General features: G+C 35.5%; 1 protein-coding gene across 1 annotated transcript; it reads left to right on the top strand.

The window, feature by feature from the left end:
• The first annotated feature begins 1,551 nt into the window (after positions 1-1,551).
• On the top strand, positions 1,552-11,533 carry LOC120634089. The gene is made up of 3 exons (XM_039904482.1): positions 1,552-1,683; positions 3,218-3,473; positions 11,214-11,533. The coding sequence occupies exons 1-3, from the start codon at positions 1,552-1,554 to the stop codon at positions 11,531-11,533; spliced, it is 708 nt and encodes a 235-aa protein (XP_039760416.1).
• Positions 11,534-11,990: the final 457 nt, after the last annotated feature.

Here is an 11,990-nt window from a genome sequence, read left to right as displayed (position 1 = left end):
TCAAATTGAGTAATTTTGCAAACCCACCAGTTGGTTTTGCTGCTGGGAGATCACACGTGTCATAATCAAGGATCCCATAACTAAGACTTCTGGGAAGAATGAAGGACCTTCTAGAAGAGTCTTAGTTTTAAAAGTTTCGAACAAGTAACGAACAAGTTAAAATTATTAGTACACACTGAATTACTCGACCTAATGAAGGAACTAAGTGCATTAACTAGAAAAGTTATTTTTCTGAATGTGACAGGGAATCTGAATAAGTACACGTCGAATTTATACAGCTATTTTATTTTCTGACTGTGTTGTTCATTATATGCAAATAATTTTCATAAACATATTACAACGCATGAGCACTTCTGTCAATAGTTAATGAGATCGAACGCTTTGAAATTCAGAATGCAATATCGACTCCAAAAACATATACCAATGTTTACTTACATAATAATAGAAAATTTTCGAATAATGTCATGCATTTTTGTGATATGATTTCACAAGTACCACGTTAGTTAATATGTAATGAAAGTGACTTCAAGAGAAAATTGAAAATTATTGATTAGATACGTATATCTTTTTGTATTTAACTAGTATACAAACCTGTCTTCTTGCCCTTCAGTATTCCGAGACCTTATTTTGCATGGGAGATAGTTGTCTAGATAGTATAGCTTTTATTGACTTGACTGTACTTTAAGAAAACCTACCTAGGTTCTCCTTAAACCAGTAGATAGTTATTTAGTTCAATTCAATAGATTTTACAAGAAAAACTATCTTTTAAATAACAATCTAAGATTGTAAGAGTAGTACATATGATTATTTTTAACCTACTTCAAACACTCGTTTCGACTGCATTTGTTAATAATAGAGTCGAAAATACAAAAGCAACAGACATAAAATATACTTAGTACTGTTTTGTCTAAGATTCATTTCAGCACATGTCCAAAATTCGTACGTAATACCTACAATTATCAACAATCCAAAATAAATACGCACTGTTAAATAGTTTTCTCAGCTTTTTTTACGCCTAAATAATCATCATTTTCATCCACTGACGGCCCATGTCTTTTCTCACATTGTAGGTTTATTTGTTTGGCTATTATATTGGGTTATTATTTATATTGATTTGTGTGTGTGTGTCTGTTTGGTATGTGTGTTTACAAATCTGCCATATCAGCTTGTAGTATCATTAATAATCATCTACATTCTTAAAATCTCGCTTTAATTTTTAGGCGAAACAATATTGATAAGGAAAGCGTATACCATACTATAAGGTATATTCCAACAGAGGGTTTTTGTTTTGATTTCATTTAACTAACTGCAGTAAGACCGTATACTTAAAGCACGCCTTGTAAAGTTGTATTAGTATAAAAACAAACTCAACTTTCATACAAAAAAACTACTTTGCACACTGCATTTAACGAGCACCTATGGCCTATGCGTAGCGCTACCCTACCGTACGCTACTCGCAAGCAATTCGGTTGAACCGCAGTGGGAGGGGGGCATGGAATAAAACCACCTAGTCGGTTCCAGGAGACACATTCCTCGTATCACCACAGGACAATGAAGGCTGTAGTACTATTAGTGTGCGTTGCTTTGGTGTCTTCGAAGCCTACGGGTGACGAAGACGTGCTTGGTTCAGTAATCGGAGTGGTGAGGAGTTGCTCCGAGCAAGATGTCGCGTTGTGTCTCAAGGTGTGTTGTGTTTGTGTCTGTGTTTAAATTACGTGTTAATTACATCGATGTAAATCCCTACGTTTTCATACACTCCTTGTACTTCGAATAGTTAAAACTGTCGAGTTTATTACTTTATGCTCCTATTCACAAACTCCAGTTAGTCCGAATGTATCAATTTCTATCAACCGACGAATCAAATTTTTTTAAAAACTCTAAAAAAAAATTCAAGAAAAAATGTATGTCAAGGATATGAAATTATACGGTTATTAAATACTACATTAGGTAGTGCCTTAGTTATTATATAGATTGCAGTCTACAGCTAGATAGCACTTTTGGAAGTAATTCAATTTAACTTATTATAGATTACAATATATAAAAAAAGCTTGTAGTGGCAATGCCCCAGCGATTTTCATGCATTTAAGGACTATTTTATTAACTTAAAGTCGATTAAATTTATTCAATGAGAACAAGAGGTTATATTTATAAAACAAATTTACGCCCTAAACTTAATTATAATTATAAGAACAATTGTTTAAGATTTTTTTTAGTATCGTACTTTTAAAAAGAAAGAAGAAAGAAAGCAACATAACTCAAATCAATATCAAAAATATATTTAATGCAATGATAAAGATACGTAGTAAATATCTGAGGTCAGCTGAAAACAGTTATTCGCTGTTAAACGCTATCATACGCCTGTTTCTTGCGAACTGCAAGAAGCTCACTAGAAAATATAATTACTTTATGTTTATTCTTTAACTAGGTGTCTAGAACTTATCTGTTTATACGGTAATTAGGTAATATGAACACTAACATTGGTCGACCCATGACTGCTCGTGCATCTTGATAACCCATTTACATTCTTAATGGTTGAATTTCACTAAACTCCATTTTAATACAAACAAAACTAAATTGCATTTATTTAATCACAATATTTTCAGCACATATTGTTCACGTCTGTACTTTTGTGTGATATATTATGCCTTTTCTGAGACTTCCTTTTTCTCAAGCTAATATTGTGACAAACACGAGCCTTTTTCTACAATTAAGTGTATGATTTGTACAGATTACGGGTATAATCAACGAGTAGGATTAAAATCTACACCGGATAGCAATCTATCATTTGTTATTTTACTAATTCTCCATCATTTTTGATAAGATCCACGAAAATTTTATGAGGAATAATATTCAATGAATAACTAAATCACCATCACTGTTATTAGCATATTAACATATGGTATTCAAAGTTTAGAGGAAAATAAAAATTGAGCCCTCCGTAATGCTTAAAAACTACTCCAAATTAACTAGTTTTTTTATTCTTATCTATGCATAACATCATCCAGGGTTCGGTTACAGGATCGTCTTCGTGAAGTTTTTTAAAGAAATGCTTATTGGTACTAAAAAGTTTTGTCCGACCCAATGTCTCTAGACCATGTTAGGTTAGGTTCTCTCTTCTCTCCATCCTAGTTACTATAAACTAAAACTTCATGATAATTATTGCAAAATTAAAATTATGGCTTTGAATAACAAGATATTAATGTTAATATCGTTTCAGGAAAAAGCTCTCAAGTACGCCGACAACTTGGCATCAGCACGAGAAATCGACCTCATGGACGGAATCACGCTAGTCGGTACTGGCTCATCACGGTCTGCCAGGTCCTTTGAGCCACTCTCAGAAGAGCCAAGAGCCAGGGAGAACCAGGTGGAGACAAGGCTGGTGGACGCCGCTGCGGATTTCTTTGAAAACCACGTCATCCAGCTTAGAGTTCCGAAGAGTACTGTGGAAGATGTCAAGAGGTCACTTGAAGAAGGTCAGTATATTCTAGAAACTATACAACGTAAAGCATGTTAAGACAAATCTCATTGAAACATTTTCTGTATTACCACAATTATGCATAGCACGCCACTATTTATTTGGGAGCAAGAATTATCGAATTGCAAAAATGTTAATGATGGAAACCAACAACCGCTGACTTCTTGTCGGTTCTTCTCGGTAAATTCTGATTTTGGAAAGGACAGTAGAATCAGTGGCGTGCACATTAATTTCGAGCAGGGTAAGCATAAAGCATGAAAGTGGCAAAAACCTCCTCCAGTTGTATGAAAATGTTAGGTTAGGGAGCGCTTCTAGCTACCCGTTGTACACAAGCCTCTGTACGGTCTGAGGGGGGTTCCAGCTGTCCTGATCCTCTCCTCGTTAGCGAGGGAGCCCTCGGTTGGGGTGGTTAGGGACGTCCGGGAGGTATACAACGGGTTCCCCGTGCGTCTAACAAAGCCAACAAGAGGAACATGCCGTGGTGGTTTTTAGTTTGGGTATACCCCTTTTCGAGGGGGAGTCCCACATAACCTCTGTCCTGCCAAAGGGTTGGAGGAAGCAATAAAGCTTTTCCATCACGCCAAAAATAAAGGGCAGGCAGCGCTATTTTGCATGTCTGAAGTGCACGCCACTGAGTTTCCAAAGTACTTATACAGAAGACTTACATCTTACAGGAATTAGAAAAAGGATAGCGCATTTACTATCAGCTTAGATATATCGCAATAAAGCGATAACTTGTCTTCGTTTACAAAAAAGGTCTTAGATGAAAGTTTTATCCCTCAATGAAAAGTACTCATAAAATTAGCATGTTATAAATAGGAAAACGAAGAGAATAATCACACAAATTTATACAAATCGTAAACGATAGTTCTCCAATTAGAGGTGACATGCTAAATTTATAGCAATAAATAATACAACACATAGTAACCGTTAGTTTTCTTCACTGTGCAACAGCACAGTCTTAAGTACATGTTAAAAATTGTAGGATTAGTTATAGCAACTGGCTGCCGTATACTAATAGCAACTAGATGTCATAGCCTAATTCATTAAGTTCTCATTACTGGGTATCCTCGGGCTCTCTGATAGGATAAAGTTAGGGGCTTAGAACGCCCGCTGTTTAAATGTTGTTTGGCAGCATCAGTTAATCAATTACAGTAACTTTTAGTTGTCGAATATTCATCATCATCATATCCCATTGCCGGGTACATGGGTCTCCTGCCACTTAAAAAAAAATGATATCCCATTACCGGGTTTACGGGTCTCCTCCCACAATGAGAAGGGGTTAAGGGCGTAGTCCATTACGCTGGCCCAGTGCGGATTGGTGGACCCCACATCCCACCGCATGCTTTCCTCACGAAGTTTTCCTTTACCGTCGAAGCAAGTGATATTAATTACTTAAAACGCACATAACTTAGAAAAGTTAGAGGTGCGTGCTGTGATTCGAACTCGGCCCCCCGAAAGTGAAGTCGAGCTGGTACCCACTGCGCTATCAACTCAACCGATTGAAATACTGGACATAATGGCGTGTGTAAGGATTTCTAAATACCACGGTCTTGTGTTGCTTGCGCTTCCTGTGACTCATCTGATGTCATCTGACCACCAAGTCGTGCGGGATTGCCATTCCAGTACCTTGGGACTCCAATAAAGTGCTCTTAATAACTCAGAGCTATGTATACTTCAGCTTCGGAGCTCGTTTTTAATTTCCTCAATTCTGATTTGATCACTTAGGGATACAACTTCCATTTTGCCTAAAATATGAGTACCTTCAAATCAAGAGTGAATAGGCATCTTTTAGGCAAACACGCTCCACCTAAGGCTGCTACATCACTTACCATCAGATGTGATTGCAGTCAAGCGCTCATCTATAAACATAAAAAAAAAGAAAAAAAAGTCATCCGAGCATTCTTATGAGCCCCATAGAATATAACCAAGTCTCGACCTAATATTGAATAAGTTACACGCAATACAATTTCAAGCTTCGTAAACCTAACTCAAGGATTTGATGATTAGTTATGACTTTTCCCTAATTCTCGTACATTAAGATAGTTTGTAAAGGTTACATTTATTCAGTACATTTATAAGCTCCTGAATGGATAAAATAAAATTATTTATTTTAGTTTATTAAATACTGGAGCAATGTTAACTCGTCATAATAAAAGAATGTACAACTATTTTTTTAAATAATACAGTATTACAATCGGCACTTAGATATACCTAATACCTTTTTCAAAAAATTCAAAATTCATTTGTTTCAAGTAGGCCCAGTTTATAAGCACTTTTGAAACGTCAAGTCAGTCTGTTTGCAGTGACTCTACCACCGGTTCGAACTGCAGATTTTTATTTCCTGTTTCCATGTAGAGTGACGTCTTTTATGGAAAACCAGCTGTTGCCCGCGGCTTCGTACACGGTTTTTTGTTTTTCGTAAATCCTGCGGGAACCATACATTTTCCCGGGATAAATCAGCCTGTGCGTTAATCCAGGGTACAAACTATCTCCATTCCAAAATTCTGTTAAATTGTTTTATTAGTTTTTGCGTGAAAGAGTTACAAACATCCATCTATCCATCCTTACAAAATTTCGCATTTAGAATATTAGTAGGATAAATATCTTTAAAACAATATAATAATGAATGGCCATAATGAATACAAGTGATATATAAACTGCTTTGTGTTAGCCGGCAATGGCTACCATCAAATAACCTGACAAGTACGTACGTTGCTTTAAGACGTATTCGAGAAATTATTTCGGAGAGGTAATTCAATTAATTACAATCCGACTAATGCGGTATATATGTTAATTGAAAAATCATTACGAAATTGTATGTAGGCATATTCGTTCATCGTAAGTTTTTTTTAATTTCTCCACGCTTTCACGATTATCAAGGCAACTGTATGAAATCTAAAAATATTATAATAACTTTAATAGGTAACTGTATTAATTTAATTTTGCGTCGTCGTGAACCACCTACCTACTTTCTTACAAATAAACTTAATAAATACTTTCAGGTTCTCAGGTTCTCTTCTGCGTTTTTAACCGTTATATTACCACAACAAGTGATTTGAAGTCAAGGCCATTGCCTGCAATCGTAAAAAAGCTACCTTTGTTAAGTTACTTTCTTACAAACTCTTTTTCATAATAATCAATATAAATAGTTTTAGTACACATCTGTCCAGAACTTTGGTAACAAGTTATTTCCAAATGCCATAAGTTCAAGCAATTGTGAGTTTGTATTCATCAAAATATCTGGGATCGGAGTGAAGCGTACGTAGAGATTGTGCGGTATTGTCAAATCATTATCATCATATCAACCCATTATCGGCCCACTATAGGATACGGTTCTACACACGTACCAGTGTGGATTCGTTGACACTCTTGCGAACATTATGGCATGCTGGTGTCTTTACGATTTTTTCCATTGCTTCACGTGGTCTTCGAAACTAGAGAGTGGACACCAGCGATTTCATAACTCAGAGTTTTGACGTGACAACATCTTATAATTCGATGGAGCCCGCTGCACGCATGAAAAACCATGACGTATGCGGCGTTACCTCGCTCTGAGGCGTTCCATTCAAGGCTTGAAGTGCAAGCGAGAGCGCGGAACGAGCGACAAAGAGGCACAGTCGGCCTCCGCGTTCGACATCTGTCTCTCTCCTACTTGAGTGAGCGATGTGTCCGCGTGGACAGCTTCTATACAATAATACATTTACATGTTTTCGGCAAGGATGAAGTGCAGTGAAAAGTGAATGTGGTGTCAATTGTTTATAGCCACGATAATATCTATCAAACAAGTAAAATTAAAATTTTCTTTTGAAAAATGCAACCATTCCATCAGTATTTTCTTACGACGTTGTCACGTTCAACTATCGTCGGTAAGCCGACTTTACAGACAACCAATTTTTATCATAAGATTTATGTCACAGAAAACGCCTACATTTATTTTTTACTCGACTTACAAATTTGGCATATTACTTGGGATCCTTACTGACACTTGGGGTGTATTGCACATTCAACTTCAGAGCTCGACAAGACTGGATTCGATTACTTCGGTTTAAGAATGTTGCAAACTAAAACGCGACCTTAAATGCAACTTGGCTGCTCCGTGCACTTTTCAGTGTCCTCAAGTATAAATAAACATGAACAAAATTAGATTAAGGCATGCAAGCTTCCCCGCGATGTTTTCCTTCACCATTGAATCAAGTAATATTTTAATTACGCACGTGCGCAGGATTGCAGGTTGGATTCGAACTCGGCCCCCCAAAAGGGAAGCCGAAGTCCACTGGGCTATCACAGCTATAACAAATTATAAATTACACCGTATCGGTTTGTCTGGTTGTCACAGATAATGGCAAATCAAGCGTGGTATCCATTATAATAAAGTCATTGCCCCTGGGTATTACGATGATTATGAGAAAAAACAGTACCCTGACAAAATACAAGTGCGTACATTGTGAATTAACGTCACATTCACGTTAATGTAAATCTGTTAGGTTTGGTCCGGGAGTACAATAATTTGACAACTCCTTTGACAAATTTACTTGACTATAAAGTAGTGAGTGTGTTGATAAGTTATACAAGCGGTATTAGTAGGAAGCTAGTTAAATTATGCCACAATTAACTAACTTAGAACCCATATAGTATAGTACTCATAAGTTTTGTTTACTCTTTTACAATTTTATGATTTTTATTAGTTTTTACCTACACTTGGAGGAATTATCAATTTTACAGTCGCTATAAAACTGATGTAAAAAGGCACATACTAATTTCGGCATCGCTGGTAGGAGAGCCGTAGCTTAATTGGAAAAAGCGCTCAGGCCGGGATGCCAGATAGTCGGAGGTTCAAATCCTGTCGGTTCCGAAAATTTTTATATACTCTTTTACGTTTTGAAATGTAGTCTTTCCATCTTTATTTGTATTCCTTCTATTTAAAAAAAAAACGTTGTCTGCAATAACTCTGTTTTTTGGTTTGTCGTATCTTCACGGTATAACTAAGAAACCCATAAACTTGATTTTTGTCACAGAGTTAGTTGCAAGGCTACTTTTTATCTCAGGAAAAAAAATGGTTCGCACGGGATTTTAAAAACTCGGAAGAAGAACGTGAGCAACAGATTAAATTATCAGTATTAAATTAACAGTATAAATTACCTGTAGGATTCGGTAGGTTGTTTTCAATACGCTACACTGTGAAACTCCAAAGCAATGTTAACGGATGTTGTGCACACAAATAAGTAATAAAACAAGCTATTATGTATTTTGCGGTCTCCTGTTTACACTGCAATTAAACAAAAAGCATGCAATTTCTAACGTTTATGCAAATTCACAAACATTTAAGCAAAACCATAATGCTATTCTCGGCGCTATGAAGGGAAATTTATATAACCGGTTCCAAATTCCTCATAGTGGGTGTACTTAATTGATGAAACTGCAGTCTGCACGCGAAATGAATATCGGCACTTTGAAATGATTATACATGCGATGCAAATAATTAACAGTAGTACAGACTGCATATTACTCATATTATAATATTTTAATAGCTTCTAAAAATACCTAAAAGGTTACTTTTATTATGTTTTATACACCAATCGTTCTTATTCGAGAAATTGATGAATCCTTTCTTTATATAAAACTAGCTGTTGCCCGCGACTTCGTCTGCGTTTGATATTGTTTTTTGATGTGGCATTAAATTTAGTTATAGATCTAAAAAAAATTAAAGTAAAAAAATTAAGGCTACTAAAGCCTTAAATGAGGGGTTTGTTGCTGTCCGCTAAGGAGTTCTGTCCTCTATCTCCAACCACAGTTTGGGCATAACGTATTATAACAAAATTAAACACGAAGTACAACAATAATTATTTAAATCGGTTATAATTTGTCGGAGTTATGGTGTAAAATCGTCAAACACTCATCACCTCTCCCAAAGGAACCGAGCTTAATGTCGAGATTAAAAGTATCCTATATTACTTCTAACACTTCCAAGAATATGTGTACAAAGTTTCATGAGGATCGGTTAAGTAGTTTTTTCGTGAAAGCGCAACAAACCAACTTACATTGACATTTATAATATTTGTATTAGTATATTAAACTTTATTATAGAAATATTGTTTCTTTAAAATATAAATATAACCTAAAATAAACTATTTAAAACGTCCTCGAAACCACCGCAGCGAGGCACATTTCCAGTTTATTAGTATACTATTAAAATTAAAGCGAGTCACATAATTTGACCTCGAATTGTAATTGAGGTCCTATTTCAATAATTTCATCGTAACACCTACATTGTGTGAACGGAAAACCTATGAGATATATATGTGTTTCTAAATATGAAAGTTAGAAATGTTTTAGTTATGATAATAAATTTGATGTATTTCAAACAATTTATTTAGACGATGATACAGACGTTAAAGCTTCTAAAACCACCTAAAGCAACATTTCGTGAGTAGAGTTAAGTAAGATTATAATAAATGAAGTAGGTACTACAGTTTCGCGCAAATTGTAGGCGTGTGATATAATAATAAAAATAGAACGGTTATATAAAACAGATGATCATATAATTTCTGCCAATCATTACGCTCTCGTGAAACTCAATTTAAAAAACTGGCCACAGGTTGAGCTCGTAAATGTTGTGAGAGATATAAAAATAGAAAGTCCTGAGTCATGGGAACCGAGGCACTTGTATTAATTATACAGCAGAATTTGAAAAACATTATACGCAGGAATGTTGTAGTTACGGTTTTAGAAATCGCACGTCCCTACATCGAAGTTGCATTACGAGAAGACGGGGCCAGAAATCTCCACGAGGGAACGGGTCCAACCAGGGTTTTCTCTGATAACAAGGTCGATCTTGGAAAGCGGGCGTGTAGTCTACTTTTTTGCAAAGTCTCCATGATACTGAGAATGTTAGGAACTAGTTTGATGTTTCCGCTGGCCGCGACAAAATCGCTTAGTAAAAGTCTAGCTCCAGGCGGATTCTTGTCGAAATATGGAAGTAGGTTTGAAGCTTTCGAATTGGTATCAAGTTGATGCACTTTCTAGATAAATGAGGTTGTTATGCAAACTGAACGTAACATTGTGAATTTCAATGTAAATGACACCTGTTTGTGTTTCAGTTCACTCTTCGATTGGAATTCGAATCAGTTTTCGGACAATGTATCCGAGTGTATGTATGTATGTATCGAGTAGTGTACACTCGATGTTTACTAATGAATGCGAATAGCTTTTGGTAATAAAATAGAGTTGTAAAAACAAATACTATACTATAGATTCCAAGAATAAGAGCTTTAAATTAATCGTCCAGTCGCTTTATAAATAGCCTTCTTTCTGGTGATACGATACGAATAACAAAAGGCTTCCAGATCATTTCTTAGATACTTCAAAATCACTTTACATCATTTAAATACTCATTATTAATTGCAATTATTAATAAGTTATAAATGGTAGGCAACAATAAGGCGTAATGATTTTATAAATATATACCTACAGTAGTTTAGCATCAGAGATTCATGCAGACTTCATACTTTTTTTTTATCAGTTTCTTTTAATATTAATTATATTTGTCGTGTATATAGCCTGTTTTTTTTTACTTTTTCTATATTAAGTCTTAAATTTGTTTGTTGGTATGTGTGTCTAATATTTTTAAAATTATTATACTGATTTCAACTATATTTTTATTATTTGACTTTGTGTTTTAACATTTTTCGCTTCATAGCGTTCACAAACAATCATTAGTAATAAAATGTTTTTACAGGTCGTGGCAAGAAGAAGAAGCTAAAGCAGCTCATCCCAATCTTTGCTCTGCTTCAGCTTAAGATTCAATCGCTCATACCCCTGTTCCTCGGAATCATCGCCTTTGCTGCCATCAAGGGTCTGGTCCTTGCTAAGGCCGCTCTCCTGGCTTCCGCTCTGGTCCTACTCAAGAAGCTTCTGTCGAAACATGACCACCATGAAAGCTACGAGGTAGTGGCTCATCCGCATCATGATGAGCACTACAGTCATGGAGGCGGCCACGGTGGATGGGGCAGATCCCAAGATGCCCAGGATTTAGCTTACAACGCATATTCTACCTAAACCTAAGATAGACGTAACCTCAAATAGAATTGTACGCCGTCCAGAGTGCTGTTTAATATTTGACACTTATAATATGTCCGGTGAGAATTTAACAGATGTGTGCTGTATCATCCATACAGTATCAATAAAGACGTCTAAAACATTCTGTCAAATATAAAATACAATTTGGTCGGAGAATAATCTTAAGCGTACCTCAATGATTGTTGAAAGTTAATTTATTGTTATTTAATAATTAATTTATTTAAATTATTTAACTTATTAAATGCTTGGCTATGGTCTACGCGTCACCAGTATTTTGATATCTATGTACCTGTTTTTTTTTGTTTTTTTTTATTGTTATCTTTATTGAATAGTACAAAGATTATTTTAAGTCAATAATAGCTTTAATATTTGTTTTTTTTTTCACTTTTAACTCGCCAAAGCACAATGCGAGACTTTTATAGACCTAATTAATTGT

Source organism: Pararge aegeria, chromosome 23 (assembly GCF_905163445.1).
Source record: "Pararge aegeria chromosome 23, ilParAegt1.1, whole genome shotgun sequence".
NCBI lineage: Eukaryota > Metazoa > Arthropoda > Insecta > Lepidoptera > Nymphalidae > Pararge > Pararge aegeria.
The sequence above is the reverse complement of the archived record's forward strand: the minus strand, read 5'-3'. Positions and strand labels throughout refer to the sequence as shown.

Coding starts and splice junctions, on each gene's coding strand:
- LOC120634089 (XM_039904482.1), top strand. CDS start 1,552: ATGAAGGCTGTAGTACTATTAGTGTGCGTTGCTTTGGTGTCTTCGAAG. Junction 1,684..3,217: donor ATGTCGCGTTGTGTCTCAAG/GTGTGTTGTGTT, acceptor ATATCGTTTCAG/GAAAAAGCTCTCAAGTACGC. Junction 3,474..11,213: donor CAAGAGGTCACTTGAAGAAG/GTCAGTATATTC, acceptor ATGTTTTTACAG/GTCGTGGCAAGAAGAAGAAG.